Source organism: Branchiostoma floridae, chromosome 2 (genome assembly GCF_000003815.2).
Source record: "Branchiostoma floridae strain S238N-H82 chromosome 2, Bfl_VNyyK, whole genome shotgun sequence".
Lineage (NCBI taxonomy): Eukaryota > Metazoa > Chordata > Leptocardii > Amphioxiformes > Branchiostomatidae > Branchiostoma > Branchiostoma floridae.
This window is the reverse complement of record NC_049980.1, coordinates 11,963,504-11,980,072: the sequence shown is the minus strand read 5'-3', so window position 1 is coordinate 11,980,072 and position 16,569 is coordinate 11,963,504. Positions and strand designations below refer to the sequence as shown.

At 39.3% G+C, this 16,569-nt stretch overlaps 3 protein-coding genes across 3 annotated transcripts in view; 1 reads left to right on the top strand and 2 right to left on the bottom strand.

Moving 5' to 3' along the window:
* LOC118409572 (annexin A5-like) overlaps nt 1-3,582 on the top strand; it is a gene marked incomplete in the record, with an annotated part of 13,662 nt that extends 10,080 nt beyond the window's left edge. Inside the window, 7 exon segments of the mRNA XM_035810687.1 lie at nt 319-352; nt 751-830; nt 1,221-1,286; nt 1,681-1,764; nt 1,992-2,088; nt 2,216-2,328; nt 2,541-3,582. Of these exon segments, the coding sequence (XP_035666580.1) occupies nt 319-352; nt 751-830; nt 1,221-1,286; nt 1,681-1,764; nt 1,992-2,088; nt 2,216-2,328; nt 2,541-2,666 (600 nt within the window).
* On the bottom strand, nt 3,197-7,142 carry LOC118409575. The gene is made up of 8 exons (XM_035810692.1): nt 6,917-7,142; nt 6,312-6,463; nt 6,057-6,151; nt 5,511-5,610; nt 5,044-5,102; nt 4,812-4,890; nt 4,505-4,570; nt 3,197-4,085 (listed from the first exon to the last, which is right to left on the bottom strand). Exons 1-8 carry the CDS (start codon nt 7,125-7,127, stop codon nt 4,032-4,034), a joined length of 816 nt encoding a protein of 271 aa, XP_035666585.1. The 5' UTR covers nt 7,128-7,142; the 3' UTR covers nt 3,197-4,031.
* Nucleotides 7,143-7,335: 193 nt separating this feature from the next.
* LOC118404106 overlaps nt 7,336-16,569 on the bottom strand; it is a 19,381-nt gene continuing 10,147 nt past the window's right edge. Inside the window, exons 17-33 of the mRNA XM_035803071.1 lie at nt 16,302-16,436; nt 15,907-16,009; nt 15,359-15,484; nt 15,078-15,197; nt 14,801-14,891; nt 14,605-14,685; nt 13,706-13,824; nt 11,531-13,404; nt 11,265-11,312; nt 10,705-10,935; nt 10,184-10,393; nt 9,840-9,917; nt 9,360-9,479; nt 9,010-9,184; nt 8,433-8,632; nt 7,713-7,862; nt 7,336-7,452 (exon numbers count right to left, since the gene is read on the bottom strand). Of these exons, the coding sequence (XP_035658964.1) occupies nt 7,351-7,452; nt 7,713-7,862; nt 8,433-8,632; nt 9,010-9,184; nt 9,360-9,479; nt 9,840-9,917; nt 10,184-10,393; nt 10,705-10,935; nt 11,265-11,312; nt 11,531-13,404; nt 13,706-13,824; nt 14,605-14,685; nt 14,801-14,891; nt 15,078-15,197; nt 15,359-15,484; nt 15,907-16,009; nt 16,302-16,436 (3,963 nt within the window). The 3' untranslated portion in view covers nt 7,336-7,350. The remainder of the gene's footprint in view (nt 7,453-7,712; nt 7,863-8,432; nt 8,633-9,009; nt 9,185-9,359; nt 9,480-9,839; nt 9,918-10,183; nt 10,394-10,704; nt 10,936-11,264; nt 11,313-11,530; nt 13,405-13,705; nt 13,825-14,604; nt 14,686-14,800; nt 14,892-15,077; nt 15,198-15,358; nt 15,485-15,906; nt 16,010-16,301; nt 16,437-16,569) is intronic.

The window sequence follows — 16,569 nt, the reverse complement described above, 5'->3', positions numbered from 1 at the left end:
CCCTTTTCACCGCCTTGGTGTAAATCAATTAGATGTTAAGCCAATCAGCGACTAGAAGTACCAAATGAGACAAAATTTCTCATTCAAACCGCGGATTTCCAAACCTGTTTATAAGGAAATACTATACTATCTTCGCTGAGATAAGACTTTTTTTACTTCGAAGAACTTTTGTTATCAACTTATTTGGATGTAACGTTATAAGATAGTCAGCTACTAGTCACTGACACATGAACTATATCAATTTAATCAACGCTATTATCACTGAGAACGTGTGCTCATGAGAATATATAAAGTTGTTTGTTCTTTAATATTTTTCAGCAAATCAAGAAGGTTATAGAGGCTTACTCGTTCGGTAAGTGTATCACCAAGTCATGATTCTTCATCTCAATTTCCCTTGAATCATTTCCGATCGTCTATTGAAGTTGTGTACTTTGTGTAGTGACGATGTATGTGGCCATTTCTGAATGCCGGGAGAAACTAGAGGAAACGGGTAGAGTTATAGCTTATAGAGTTATAGTGACGAATTTATAATCAGGCGGAGAAGAAAATTCAATTACAGAATGGCTACTGCTACTGCTAGTAAATATATGCAAATCTACGGAGAAAGCCAACGAGTGGGAAGTAGGATCAAGCAGATATGACATCAAATGTTGTGTTTATCGTAAAAGGGCGGTTATAACGTTAACGTTACGTGCTGTGAACTTAGTGCCAACATTTGACTTAGCTACCGTCCCTTGTATCCTTTATCAGCGACTAACTTTGATCTGAAGAAGGATCTAGAGCAGGAGACTGACGGCAACCTGCGCAGTCTACTCATAGCCATGTGGGAGGTAATAATACCCTCTTTCCACTAGGACGGCGCTCTCTCTGCGACCTGAAAATTTGACATATCGCTCAACGATTTGTGTAGAAAAGAAACGAATCTTTTTACACTTTTTGTGTTTTGCTGTCTTCTTGGTAACACTTTTACATTTTGTATGATATACCCAGTGTGAAAGCGAAGGATACACATATCATATTTAGGTCGCAGTGAGAGCGCAGCGCGATCGCCGTCTAGTAGAAAGGGGGCCTAAGTGTTGAAGTTGTTGCACTTCACCTGCTCTCATTCAATGTCGATGGCATGGCTTTCGTACTGTAAACTTGACAACCTGACAAACTTTGTCTTTTACAAGTCGCTGATGGAGATTTATCTTACCATGAGTTTGCCTTTGTTTTTACAGGCAGACAGGGAAGACAAGAATGTTGACTATACAGTCACACTGGCTGAGGCCTCTACACTCATCGATGTACGTAGATCAATCTTGAGTGTCCATCGCAATTAGCAATTCAGCCAATGATGGCACAGCAATTAGCGTTTCAACCAATTGGAGCGTGGCTGCATGTCCGTCAAATATTTGCATTTCTACGTTTGACCGAGTGGGTTCGGTCTATAGATGGGGTAGGGCTTATAATGAAGGATGATGAAGAGAATTGATGATTAGGTTATGAGACGCCATAAAAGTAATGCCATCATGATGTTTTAAATCTGTAATTGAATGTACATAATACACAGTTTATTGATTCACATAGCGATATTGTAGAGACAGGACAGCTCCAAAACACACTGTAGTGAAGTTCTGCCGAGTTTGTGGTTTCAACTTACTAGCTACATACGTTCTTACTGTGTCTTTCTTTGAGCAGGAGGAACTTGAAACTTCCTTAGAGAAGATTCTGACGACTCGAAGCTACGCACATCTCAGGCAGACATTTCTGGACTACCAACGGGTCGGTTGGCCGTCGCTCACTGCTTTAGTGTTTACGAGTTTTACTTGAAAAGTATATATCAAGTAGTCGTAGTATCTACCTTTACTTGTGTTATAGACGAAACCGTGTTTGAAGCAAAGTCTTACCTCGTGGACAAAGTTTCCTCTATTGTATCAAGTGACATTCATCCATTGTTTATTGAGAGGGAAGAATGAATCATTTGTCGATTATTCTTTTATCCTCCGCAGCTAAGCGGACACCACATCATGGAGATGATTTCGCGTCAGACTGGCGGCTTCCTGAACCCTACCAAGGATGACATCAAGGAGGGCTACCTAGCGATCGGTGGGTGTACTGCATATATAAAATCTTGAATTTCGAAGTCGGATGTTTTTGCTTTGTACATATATTCTTAGATCAGCAAATGCAACGGTACTCAAAATGACTTCAATTGGATTTTTTCCCGTTCCAGTAAAATGCGTGTTGAGCCTGCCTGGTTACTTTGCGGAGCGTCTGTACATGGCCATGATGGGATTTGGAACAGACGAGGACACCCTCACAAGGGTCATCGTCAGTCGCTGTGAGGTAGGGCCATTTCCTTCCACAAACATATAACATTATCGAAGTTTCTCATACCAAGGAGGTGATTCTTTAACCTCCTTGCTCATACATACATGTACTGTAGCTGGTGTTTGTAATCTATTTGTTTTTGACCTTATTAGCGACTTTCAAGTGAATAAAGACATCAATGACTATATTGTGATGGAGAGTTTACAAATGTACACTTACGTTAACAGGTTGACATGAAGAAGGTGGCAGACATCTATGAGCGGCGCCACGGAAAGACGCTAGGGGCCGCCATTGCAGACGAAACCAGTGGAGGTTATCGCGACATGCTTCTTGCGCTGATTGGACAGGACTAAATCGTAAATGCAAAACTTCGAATCTAAAGCATTGTAGTTCAATCATTTACATAACATCTAATTCGTACAACGGCAATTTCTTTCGAAAGCGTCAGAAACATTTAGGTTTAGACGATCTTACTGAACTAAAACCTCTTGCACTGACATTCTTACACACTCTAAATGCCTTCCCAATTATATAGTATCGGCGGTGTGATTCAGAACGTGAAGTTGTACAATGAAAGTTGATATTGTCAAGGCGTTAACTTTAAGAGTATTTAAAATAGTTACATAATGTAAACTCTTACCCTGGTTATATATAGTGGTTTTATATGTCTTTAACATTGGAAGGTCTTATTCTATAAGCGGCCAGTATTTGTTTGTAACTTTGGTAGTTTTATATCAGAGGCATGTGCCATTGATATATTACAGGTAAAGTTTCCAGTATACAAAAAGCCTTTGGCAGGAACAAATGATTCAGAATGAAATACCTTTGAAAGCAAATGCTTATTTCTTGTTGAATGGCTGTAATCTAAAAGGAGTATCAGAACTTTGGGTAAACTTTCTTTTATTTTCTAACGAAATTGATCAACATGAATGTTCAAGTCCTTTAAATCAACAATATAACACTTGATATAATGAAAAAAACATTCACATCTGGCAATTTGTCCTATACTTAAGACATAATTCATATCTGCAGGTGTATTTCAAAATCTTCAAAGAGATCCTAATCTTTTAAACAACATTGTACAATGTAGCTCAAATCTTTGCTGCAAAAACTAGTCTTTACACATCATATCAAACAAGGGTTTGGCAAACTTGGATGAAAAACATACTGGCAACACTTGATGACATTGACTGGAAAGTTCTCTTAACTGTCACATGAACTTTGTGTTAAAACTTGTTTATCACCAAATATTGTATGAGACACGAATAACACTGAATTACATGCATCTCATTCAATACAAAACAATTCCTTTTATCAACATTGACAAAATATCTTAAACAGAAGGCAAAGTTTAGGGAACAAGTAAACATTGTGTACAGGAAACTTTGATCTATATTACAGTAATGCTCAAATGGTTGACATTTTGAAGTAGTAATTTTCAAAGATAACATGCCTTTTTTTGTATACATAGCTAATAACTCAGAGCAAACTATTACATTTCAACTAGCAGTGAACTCATTTAAACTGATACTACCATAAAGGCAACAAGATGCAGATATAGGAAGAGAGAGTGGAATTTAACTATCATCTGTCACACTGTAACCTGTTTCAAATTCATGGAACTTATTTTGCATTCAGCAATTTGACGAAGCATTAATCAAGCACTTGTTTAACAGTCCAACTATAACAATAATGAACTGGAAATATGTCGGCCTGTTTCAGAGATACATGTTGTGGAGGACTTTACTCATATTCTTCATCTCCTCTTGTTGCTGGAGAAAAACACATAAATGTTTCAAATTCATCACTTCCTTCTTGTATAGATTTATGAATCTAACATTGAAAGTTACTTTAAAACATGAAGTCTCTGTCTGGAGGTCTTAGTACTACTGGTAGACAGTGATATTAATTTGAATATGGTAGCAAATGAAAGGCAATTTCTGTAAGATGCCTAAGAAGAAAAAAGCCATCTCTATTTCAGAAACATACATAAAACTGTAAACTTGAAGTCTAAGAAGGATTCACAGGTTAAACAGACATAAGTATTATCACTGCCAGTCAATTCATCAACTGTCTAATGTTTAAAAGGCAGAGTAAGCAAACAAACAGACAAGCATAATGAAATCACATCCTCATCTTAAACAATAATCTTCATGGACAAAACATGGAAAGGTTGAACAATTCAACTTACAATATTCTTCAGGAAGTTGTTGGACATGTCCTGTTGTTTGGCACACAGACTTTCTCGTAGTGATATCTAGAGATTTAAATACATGGGTTTAAAAAAGGGAAGTGGCAACATAGACCACAAATCAAAATCAAATCTTTGAATGGATGGAGGACAAATCCAGACAGTTATGGTTGATTAAGAGAGAGTCATGTTTTAAATTGTTATTGTTTTTAAATAGTGTGAGAAAGGGATTCAAGGAAGGTAAAGTTGGTACATGATGTATTTTACTAACAGAAATTCTTGACAAATTAATAAACAATGTTCACACCTGTTGCTGCTCCTGCTCTCTGTCCAACTGAGTCAGGGTCTTGTGAAAGTCTTCCTCCATGTGCATGATCTTTCTGAAGCTGGAACCACATTTGAAGAAATGACTCAGATATACAAAACAATAATTTCACCACAAAAATACAGTTAAAATTCACTGATGTTTTCCTCAGAAATGAACAAAATGTGATAATACTAAAAGTCTTTAATAATTCTTATTTTCTCTTTATACTTACCGCTGTTCATGTGTGATTCTGGCCGTGGACAGCAGTTTTTGCTGATTCTCAAAGAACTTCTGTTAGAAGAAAAAGTACTGAGTGAAATTTAAGACAAAGATGGTTTGTTTTCAACCTTACTGTGAATTGAACAAAGCAGCTGCAAATAGCTGAAAACAGATAGTATTTGAAGAATACCAAAGTCAGTTTCAAAGTCAAAAGATGTGAAAGAAACAAAAATGTAAAATCTATTGTCAAATGTCTATAGTCACACAGTCTTTTTGAACACTTGAATGAAGGCAACTCTTTTTTTGAGTAACTTTTCATTCTCACCCTCACATCAGTTTTGGGTTTCCCAGAGGAAGTCACCCACATAATCAATCACCATGGTCTTATGTTGATTAATTACGACAAATGTATAATATGTAGGTCACATGATTGATAGCATTTTGAAAAGATGCATTGTTGTTTAAATTTTTAGCTCTCACCAAGGCTTTCTCCTCACAAGCTTGCAGGTTTGCCATTTCTTTCTCTAGAAAGTCCAGCTCATGCAGCAGGTTCCCTTTAAAGTCCTCCTGAACCCTCATCCTGTACAAAAAATAGATCATGGCACATCATGCAGTCATCACTATGGGACCCCTAGCTTTTACCAAAAACATGGGGAAGGACTAAGAAGAGCGGGTTAGGGAGTACGTCAATGCACATCACTTGCACAGTTGAACAAGGTGTAAGGATGTAGTCTGCACGCCACAGCTAGCCGAGAGTGGTTGCGTACATCGTTTGTTGCACAAGTGTTGAGTTGTACGTGGTGATGTACATTCTCTGTGAAATTGCCACGTTACCTTATGCCGGCTGTATGTGCTGCTTACGTACGGTTACCTTACTCGCAGGTTGTACATTCATACGGAAATTGCCACTTACGGTTTCCAAAAGATTGCCTACATTTTTGCACCTAGACAACACACAGTTGCACATAAAGCAGGTTGTGGCCTTAGCTTAAATGTTTCACAAAACCTCAACAGTAAATGTTTCACCTTCTCCCCATCTGTCCCTTCCAGAGGCCCTTGACCTCCTTCTGGGTGGACTTCAAGGTGTTACGAGAGAAACTGTCCAGCTGTTTCTTCATGTGCTGAAAGTAAACGTTACGATATCATTATGATAGCACAGTTGGCACAATACATGTATCAACTATATGTTAAAACATGATTCTAAAATATGATTTCGTCCATCTGAGGCAAAGCAGGAAAGTTTTATGTAATGTGAATTACTATCAACAAATGAAGAACTACCTGTTTCTTTTTCATGATCTGTGCATTGAAAGTGTTGAGGACACCGCCAAGCCCCAGCTCCTCTGGGGGAGTCAGGGAGTCCTCCATGGAGTCCCCTGTCACGTTCAGGTCTGCATCTGACACTTCTGATGTGTGCAAGGACATTGTCGGTGCTATGTCAGGAATAAGAACAAATACGTTTCATTACTATATAAGCAATAAAAATGTGGTAGATGTTAGGTAGAGAGCCTGTTTTGAGTATAATAAGTTGTCAAAAAACTGGAGGTACTGCATGATGCATTCAAGTCATTCACTGAAGTAAGATATAGAGCTACTTACAACATATAATTCAAAAGGAAAATTTGGAGGAACTAACAGCAGTACTGTGACAACAGTGACCCTTGAACCCATGATTACACTATATGTGAGGTTACATCTATTTTTTTTTTGGTGAGCCATGATTGGACAGCGGAGCCCCTAAATCATAACTAGTTTTCAACTGTACCTAAAGTCCAAGAGAGGAATACAACACAAAATACATTTTTGCTACTGTACCTACTTATGGCAAGGGATAAATCACATGATCAAACAACAAAACATCTTGAACTGGCTATAAGGTTCCCCACCTGGCAGGCTCTTCTTAACAGCCTGCTTTGGATTGAGAGAGATGCGACCTCCTCCCATGTCCTTCAGTACCAGAGACACTGGTGGGTACTCATCATCTTCAGAGTCACTGCCATACTTCCTCTTCAGAGTGGAAGCAGAGGGGCGTACAGTTGTGGATGGACCTGTTGTGGATGGAACATGTAATAAGTGGTTCAAACACTTGGTAACCATAGATGTTGTAATGAGCAGAATTTCTTACTATACTTACTTGTACGTTCCCATTTCTTGTATTTGTCTGATTGTATGACTAGAAGCGAATCTATCAAAGCTTTCAAAGTTAATACATGTATTTGTAAAGTTACTTTGGACCGCACTAAATTTAATCCTCTCATGGTTTGCATTTACATGATAGTTTTTGAGGCAAATGGAAATATTTGCTGTAACAGAACAGCAACTATCTATTGAAACAGAATGACTTGCCGGAGACAATGCTGGCAATGGTGGTGCTCTTCCCATCAGCATGATCTTCTTCATCAGCTTCATATGAAATGGACATCTGCAGGAACATTGATCAGAGTAGCAGAGATTACTAGTATCTGTTATCATTGCTATTAGTATTACTGTATTAGGCATATTTATTGCTTCCTTGTTTGTTGAACTCAATGTAACTACTGTTCCTTTTATTCCATAGAAAACAGGAATATCTTGTTATCTAATAAGATGTCTGAGACAAAAGACACACATGTATTTGAGATTCTTTGTTCAAAGGACAAAAAAAATCCTTCATTTACATGCGTATTTTCAAAGCTCCTTTACCTTGTCAGAAGCTTTGTAGGATCCTGTGAAGTGGCTCTTGACACTGGAGATATGTGTGATGACTGACAGACAGGGGGAGGCAGGGACGTTGTCTTCAGTCACATTACTGCTGGCCAGGCAGTTTCCACTTGGCAAGATGGAACTCAACTCCTAAACAGTAGATAACATGAATGTAGTAAATTTGCCTGTATCTGTCCTTGGTGCTGAAATTACAATGATGTGGATGAATAGATCTAGACTACCAAGTTAAGCCCAAGACACCTTTCATATAAATGTCCAAGCCCCACAACACACATATAAAGAGTCTCCTCGCAACCCAGTCACTTTGGGTAAAGTAAGAATTCTGGACATAAAATGAACAAGAGGATTGGATGAAGCCATTTACATCAAGGCCCTATAACCATCCCCCTACACAGCTAGGCCCTTAGGCCCCAGGAGGGATACAGTTTCTCCAACGTATCATCTACATCAAGTTACATGTTCTATCTGCATAATGTGACCTTATAATAACAGATGTTGACAATTGCTCATTCCTTGACAAAGACTGTATTTATATAGTTTTAAAAAGTTCAAAAAGTCAATTGTTTGTGTTGAAAATTGCTATTCAACTTCACTTCCAAATGATTTCCACGAACATAAAATGAACTTTCAAGCTAACCTTTGTGCATGCTTACTCTCATTTACAATATCATAATCAGCTGGAGAAACATCTGGACATACGTTATGAACAACTTCGTTGTCTTCCTCTGTCAGGAAGCCGCTCTCATTCCCCGAGAGGAAACCAGGCACTTCACTGCTCTCAGACAGATAGCCAGACTGCCCGTCACTCTGACTGTCAGACAGGAACCCTGGCACATCACTGTCCACCCAGCGGTCTGGGTCAAAACTGCTGTTCAGATCAAGCCCTCGGCTGGACTTGGCTGTGAAATGTTGAAAAGTTAAACTGATGGACTTAAGTCATTGTTTGAATAGCCAATGATGTCAGCTTAACCTTATTTCTCCTGCCAAACCTTGTCACCAAAGCAAATTCAATACAAAAAGGCTACTCCAAGGATTAAAGAGCAACAACTTTTTTACATCAAGAATGACCACAAAAAATGCATCTTTGCTTTTTTCATTCAGGAACTATAACATACATGTAGAAACAAGACTTTTGCAAACAATGAAGCTGTTGTAGTCAAACACTGATGAAATCTGGTTTAGTAAAACATATTGACTTTTTGTTGAAAATGTTACAACCATGTCAAACTTGAAAGAACAGTCAGATACTAATTTGGAGCTAATTTGGGCTAGCCACCTTTTGCCATCTCTTTTGCAGACTTTGGAGTTATGGGGGTTTTGTTGACGCTGACTTTCAGCTCTTTGTAGCCCTTCTTCTTATGTGGAGTTGCGTTCCTGTGGGCTGTTGGCTGTTTAGGAGTCTTTAAGATCTCCACATGTACAGCGTCAAGGAACCGCCTGCTGCTGGCCTTCTGTAGATTGCAAAAAGAAATAGTATGCATATGTTGGAATATCGCAATGAGACTAGGAAACACAGCAAATTGCCAACGTTCACAAATGAGACAAAAATGGTAAATGGCAAGCTCTTCTGAGATCTAAGACTATGCTTAATCAATGTGAAAGTGTTTTATCTTGTCTATTACTCACCTGTTTCCTGTGTTCTTCCTTGTTCCAAAGCCCCATACTGGTAGTTTCTTCATGTCCGGTACTATCAGAGGTTGTGTGACTAGCTGAGGACTTTGTCTTCCTCTTTTTGTCTACAGGAGACTGCAAGGATATGAACAGAAATTGAAACAGTATTACTAGGTGTGAATTTTTTCAATCACTCAAGCAATCTTCAGTATATGTACATTTATGTATTAAAAAGAGATCCAAAATGTTCATTACTTCATGCTTGGTACTTTTTGAGCATATATTTCAATAGGTTTAGTTATGGATAGTGCTTAATTGAATGTAAGATCCAAAATGTGAAATTCCGGTACACAAGAAAATCACAATGTCATGTTTTCACTCACTGATCACCTGGAAAAGAACATAATCAATGAGAAATTTACAGATGCCACTGAAACAAAACTTAGTAGCCTATACATCAATACATCTCAACTCATAAGAAGCTTTCATACACACCCTTGGGGTTGATGCCTTGAACTTCATGTTGTCATAGTTGTCATTATCGATATCAGAATCACTGTCTTCTTTGTAGGCCTGGTATATTTGAACATAAGTGGTTTCAGTTGACAACACTACATCTATAACATCAGAAAGGGGAAAATCATGCAAAGTGAAGGTATTCTGAGGACAATCGTGAATGCTGTCTTAGACCTTTCTTGGTGGTTGATTCTCTCACAGCCTGCTTGAAAATCCCACATCAAAATCATATGTCGGCCTACTGCCTAAGTGACCGTCCCATAAATAAAGTGAAAAAGAACACATCACCCAGTCTGCTATTGTACTTTTATATTACATTGTACCTTGTCAGATCTCACTCGTCTGCCATTTTTCTTCCTAGTGGCCACTTCCTTGTATTCTTCTGTATGACTGTATTCTGTAGTAAAAGGCTTGCTCCTTTCTATTTCCAGGGATGGGAAGCTCTCATCCTGAAAGCCAAAGGGGTCATTGTGTGCGGCACCTTTAGCTGGTTTCTTTGGCTGTTTTCCTACCTTCTTTGGTTTTTTCCTCTCCTAAAATATAAAGACAGGAAGAGAGAGTCAAAGTTACAATTTTGTCTATTATCGTGAAAACTTAAAACAACTACTTTCTGTGTGAGATCTCCTGTATAGTTAAACAATGCAATATATTTGCTAAAGTTCAGTCCTTGATGAGTACCATTATCTTTAATTTTTACCACTGTAAATCATACAAAAAATTACCTTGTTAGATTTCTGAATGTCTTGGTGATGGCAATTCTAATATTGTAAACAAAATATGTCCTAAAATGCAACACAACAACACATGTGGCAGTTTCAGGTATGATGTATTTGTTACATTTTACCTTTTGTGTAGCCTTCTCTCTAGCTTTATTGGGAGTCCAGCTACTTGCAGTGGACTCTGTGTCATGGTCCCAGTGAAGTTTAGGCTTGGAAAGCTTCTTCTTATCTTTGCCATACTGGTGATTGATTTCAGGTTTGGGCTTCTGTTTGGACTTGGACAGGAGCCAACTTCTCTCTGTTCGACTATCATCTTCATCAGTGGTGTCAAAGATGGATGTTCCTTGACGCGCTTTCTGAAAGAGAACACAACAGCCTACATCATGTACCAATGTGAAAAGATACCTATGGAAAGAATTAGATATATGCTGTGAATTCATCTTGTTTTGTGCTAGAAGGGAAAAAGAGGTTTTCACAGTGTTTTGAATTTGCCGTCGAAACATTTTTGTAGTACAGTTGCTAAGGAACACATTGTAAACACATATTTCTGGAATTTGTGGTGAGATGTCACAGAAAAAAACACTGCAGTATTTCAAGATTCATAGTCAGCGGCGCTTTGTTAGAGCTATCAGAATACCTTTGGTTGATATGAGAAGAGTAAATAGGTACTTAATGCTTTACTCACCCTTGAACTGCGAGGCTTAGCTTTGCTGCTTGATTTCTGGACAAGACTCTGAAAGTAAGTGCCAAAGGTTTATGAAATAAAAACCTACATCTTTCATCTAACTGATGAAGTACTCATTTATATAACATGGAGATGTTAATCGTTCAAATACATGTATACATGATAATCCCGAGTATTACTTAACTGTCAACAGCAGTTTCCAATGCACGTTAAGTGCCAGAGGAATGCATGATGGCTCACATGTACCTTGCACATCTGTACCTTACTGAGTGTGTGTGACTCTCATCATCATCATCTGACTCCAATGAGGGGCTCATCTCCTCCACAGGTTGGCTTTGGTACTCTTCAATGTGAACACTGTCAGTTGGCTGTTGAGCTCGAGCCTCCTCTTTCTCCTGCATCCTTTTGGTGTACTTTTCTGCTAGCTTTGTCACCTTTGCCAACATCTCCTCCTTCTCTTGCTGGGCTTTCTTTGCATCAGAAACTTTGCTGCGATTTGACGTGCCTGCTGATGATGGCAGTTTCTGCTTTTTGTGAGATTTGGAGCCATAGAATGACTCTTTGCTGAAGGAGATGTGACTTGTAGTCTCCTTTCTGTCATCTTTGTCTTCTCTTTCTTCATTTTTATCTTCCTCTGGAGGGGATGGGAAGAACCCGGTCACCATTGGTGAAGGGACGTCTGCCTCTCGCATCAACTCTGCATCGGACGTGTCTTCCTCTGTATCTTGTGTCTCAATCACACCTTTCCACTTTGCACCTCCTTTGCTCATTGGTCTTTCAGCTTTTCCTCCATTGTTCTTGGTACTTCCCATCATTGCTTTCTTTGGCTTTGCAGTGGTATTTGTAGTATCAGTTAGTGGTCCTTTGTTTCTTGAGCTTGACTCTTCTCCAGTTGCCCTTTTGCGAGGTTTCTTTTTCAGCGGTGCATCACTATCAGACAGCCCTGCAGAATAGTGCTTGCTTTCTTTGTTTTCATCCTTTTTGACCTTCTGTGATGTTATCGGCTGTTCATCTTCTTCAAAATCAAAACCAAAGTTCTCATTCATGTAGTTTATTTTCAGATGACTCTCTCCTCTTGTACTTGCTGTCACCTTCATCCCTGTCTTCCCTTCTTTTGCGCCAGACCCTATCTTCTCCCATCCTTTTGGTGAAGCCTCTCTCTTATCATCAGAATCACTTGTGGCAGTTGTGGTGTTTATGTCTTCAGTAGAATCATCCTGTGATGATGATCCCTGCAGTGTCTTCTTGTTCCTTGAAGTGAAGAATTTCAAGATTGCACCACAGCTGCTGTTGCCATCACTCTGCCCCTTTTTCTTGCCCGGGACTCTAGGTTTCGGCTTTTGGGTTGCCTTCCCTTTAGGTGCATTCTTCTGAGATTTAGCTCTGGAGGATTGTTTTCCGCTAGGCTGGAATGAGGATTGATCATCATCTTTGAAATCATAGATGGAGGAGTCCATTGACTCAATAGACCTTGGTGATCCAAAATCATCCCAATCACTCTTCTCTTTCATCACTTTTCTTCCTGGAGGTCCCAGCTGTTTCATCTTAAAGTCAAGTGCAGAGTCTTGGGACAGGGGTGAAAATGGTGACGCTGCTACTCTTGGTGCTTGTTTCTTCTGACTTTGTGTCTTCTGCTTACCTTGTTTATGGGAAGATGATCCTTCCGATTTCTTCATGCCCCATTTGCTCTTTTCTTTTCCATCTTGTCCTCTGCTGCCACCACAATTCTCTTGTGGCTGGCTTGGCTGTGAGTCTGGGATCACTGTATCCATGGCTAGCTCATCAGTCCTTCGTGCCATGTCATTGTCTTCACCAAAATCATACGGGGACCTCTGGGTGGTTGCTGGCATTGATGAGTTTCCTTTCTTACCCTTAGTAGCCATGGCCCTTCCCTTGACAGGCTTTGGAAGAGGATCTATTGGCTGTGAGTCTGGAATGACCACATCTTGGCTGAGATGCTGAAGCTGACTGAGGGCAGCCTGAGCTGCAGCTCTACGGGGACGTCTCCTAACAGCCTCAGACTGCTGACTTGATGGAACTTCTTCATGAGCAACCTTTGCCTTCTTCTTTGGAGGTTTTGCTGCCTTGTCTTTTTGCTGTCTGGAGACTTGGTCTTTCTTTGCCAGAAAGTTTTGTTCTTCTGTTTGGAAAAATATAGAATATTTTGCATCTTACCCCTTGTTATTTCACTGAGTCTCTTTAGCACTTTTACATGTTATTTAGATTATGTATATGCATGAGCCTTACATCACTTCCTCAACAAAATAAATCACTAACTTAGTTTAAAAGTAAAAGAAACTTTGCATTTGAGACACTTTACAATGGTCTGGCATATAGATACATGTAATGGCCCAGCCAGCAGTCATTTGTAATCATGCAGTCATTTGTAATCTATAGTTGTGTTTTGTTTACTAAACTTTATAAACTAGACGTGTGCATACCTGATATGGGCTCCATGGAGATGGAAGGCCTCTGTTTGGCAGAAGGAGGAGAGTGGGTACTGGCACGGCTGCTCTCTGTACGCTCAGTCACTGTGCTCAGGGCAGGGCTGTCAGATGCCCTGGAGGTAGAGAACAAGATCCTTACAATGTACATTGTCTGTCAGGGTTGATAATCTAATTCCCTCATGGAAATAGACCTTGCCTAACGGTTAACTGGATTAATCTTCTTCTTGCTCAGATAGCGTTCAAATATCAAATTATAACTACTTAAGAAATGCTATACAGAGATGTTCTCTCTACTGAAGACAGCATACTCAACATTTATAAAGATATTTCTTTATCATTTATGATAAGTAGAAAGGCCTACATTTGCTTGAGAGCAAATACAGCGTATTTCAGCTATCTCTCTCCCCATGCAACAAAAGACTGTTTCAAAATCACCCATGTGCAAAAATGGAGCACTTCGGCTTAAATGACTTCTAACTACTAATCACACTTATGAATCTTACAAACCCGTCCCTGCAAGAATTGACTCTTCCAGTGCACCCCAGTGCCAAAAATACACCTCCTGAAAGACTTTTGAAGTAGTTCATGCCAAAAATCATACATGGGTCATTTGAATGAATATCTAGTGCACCCCTGTACCAAAATTTAGGTTATTTGGTTATAAAACCTGTGGACAGGAGCCAAAAGTGTCATGTTTTGGTAAAAAGAAAATGGAAAAAAATTGCAAAATCATGCATTTTGTTGTACTGTATGCCAAAAGTGTTATTGAATCCAAATGTGCAGGGCACTCCTATACCAAATAATTAGGTCATTTGGTTGTAAAACGAGGGTACAGGAGCCAAAAATGTTGTTTTTTGTAAAAGATTTCAACATAACATTTAACACTGTGTTACCTGAGCCTGGCTTTGATGTACAGTGCCTGGTCAGGGTCTACATCTTCAATGGAGTCTGCAGTATCTCTTATGGCTTCAGGTCTACGATAAGAAGAAAATCTAATTAAGAAATTTCATAGATGTACTAGCTAGTGCCAATATCTAAAGATAAAGTCTTTGTCCTCAAATGGATATGGAAACGGTGGGCACAACTTACACGTAGCTCTTGGAATGGGACATCTGAGAGTCTGGCATAGCCACATTATCTTCCATCGGGCAGGAACTGGGCACAACCTCCTCTACATCATCTAAAGTTGTGAAAGCATTAAAATATGTGAATGATAGTCAGAGAGTTAAATATCACAATCATGCAGAGATTAAATGAAACAGCAACGTGGGACTTCAAAAACGGACACATTGAATTGATCAAAGTGCTTTCCCATAAAACTGAGAGGGAGAAGAATGGAGAAAGTAGAGTAAGAAACAACATTTACCATTGGTCTTAGGTCTGTCTGATTCTTCCTGTTGTCTCCTCTCCTGGCTGCTTCCCAGACGGATGAAAGTCAGCGGTACAGAAACCTTCACACCAGGCTTCTGAGAGGAACTCACTTGGGCTGGAGGATGCAAGCAAGAGGACTGAATGACCACAAAAAAAGTGCAAGGGACAGAGCAAAAGCAGCATAAAGAGAAATTTGCGAACACAGTGGCCTAAAATGGAACACTTATACACTTTCATATAAAGTTTCATTCATGTGAAAGAAATAGTTTTTCCTACCAGAAGTCACCATTTGCAGTGGAGTCTTGACTTTCCTTTTCTGCACAGCCCCAGTGTTCTTCCCTGAAGGAGTTCTTGGGGTAGAAGAAGTCACCGAGCAGTGGCTTTCAGTCTTGTGTTTTTCTGCTGTAGGGAACAGATTGAAATGTTTTACAAAATGTTGTTACTGTATCTTCTCTGATACTTTATTTTGTCTTTTCAGTGGACATATATTTCTAGCAGGCCTGGTGGTACTTATGCAGAACCATATAATATTCAATACACTCTCTTGACAAGTAGCAAAGGATTGGAAAAAAGACATTACAGTACTGTGATGAATTGAAGAAAAAAAGCAATCAAGTAGCTTAAAGGGAAAGTTTTAGCAGAAGAATGTTTACAAAAGAAACAGTGGCATTTGAACAGAAAAGTTGATAAAAGATTATGACCCCTACAGCTGCAGCTGCATTGATATGGCAACAATATTTTTTTCTATTTTTCATAACTGTAAAATGCATCTGTCTGACAAAACCGATACATTCTAAAGAGAAAATCTAAAAAGAGTATATTACCTGGTTTTGCAGCAGAGCCTGGGACCTGTGCAGGAGATGCGATGTGGGAGGCCACTCTTATTGTTTGTGCAGGAACAGACACTTTGGTTCTGGGTACAGGGAGCTGATGAATGAAACATAGAGGTTTCATGAAAAAATTCAGTAATGCTTCAGAATAATGCAGGGGATATTTATACAACCTGGAATCAGTGAAATACTAGACTAAGTACAATATCATCACTCTTCTCTTATCATGCTTATCAGACATGCAGTTTGACATGCAATCACTAGGGGGCACTACTGAACATCCAGACTTCTGTACATCCATACCTCAGTGTTGCCACTTCTGTGCAATCCAAACATGACATAACAAAGTATCATTACAGACTGGTTCGTCCACAAAATAATGCACTCACATCCTTGTGAGCTGTTTGTGGCTGTGGAGGTTCCTTCCCTGACTGTGATTGGGTCTCCTCATCCTCCATCACAGAGCTGTCAGCTGCAGCATAGGTGCTGAATCTCACGGGTGTGCCTGCCATGGATACATGGGGCTGGCAAAACAACACACAGAAGGGCAGATTTAACTAATATATGCAGTCAACTTACTGAGTGTTAGACCTTGAAGCATATCTTATAGTCACACGTTCAATGGTTGTCTTACAAAGCACCGGGTATTTTGTTTTA

Bases quoted from the DNA above. Each gene is read 5' to 3' on its own strand.
- LOC118409575 (XM_035810692.1), bottom strand. From the start codon at position 7,127: ATGGTTACCAAGTGTTTGAACCACTTATTACATGTTCCATCCACAACA. The intron at 5,103-5,510 runs GTGAGAGCTAAA...TTCTTCTAACAG, and splicing joins CTTGTGAGGAGAAAGCCTTG to AAGTTCTTTGAGAATCAGCA. The intron at 4,571-4,811 runs GTGTGAACATTG...TTAAATCTCTAG, and splicing joins GAGAGCAGGAGCAGCAACAG to ATATCACTACGAGAAAGTCT.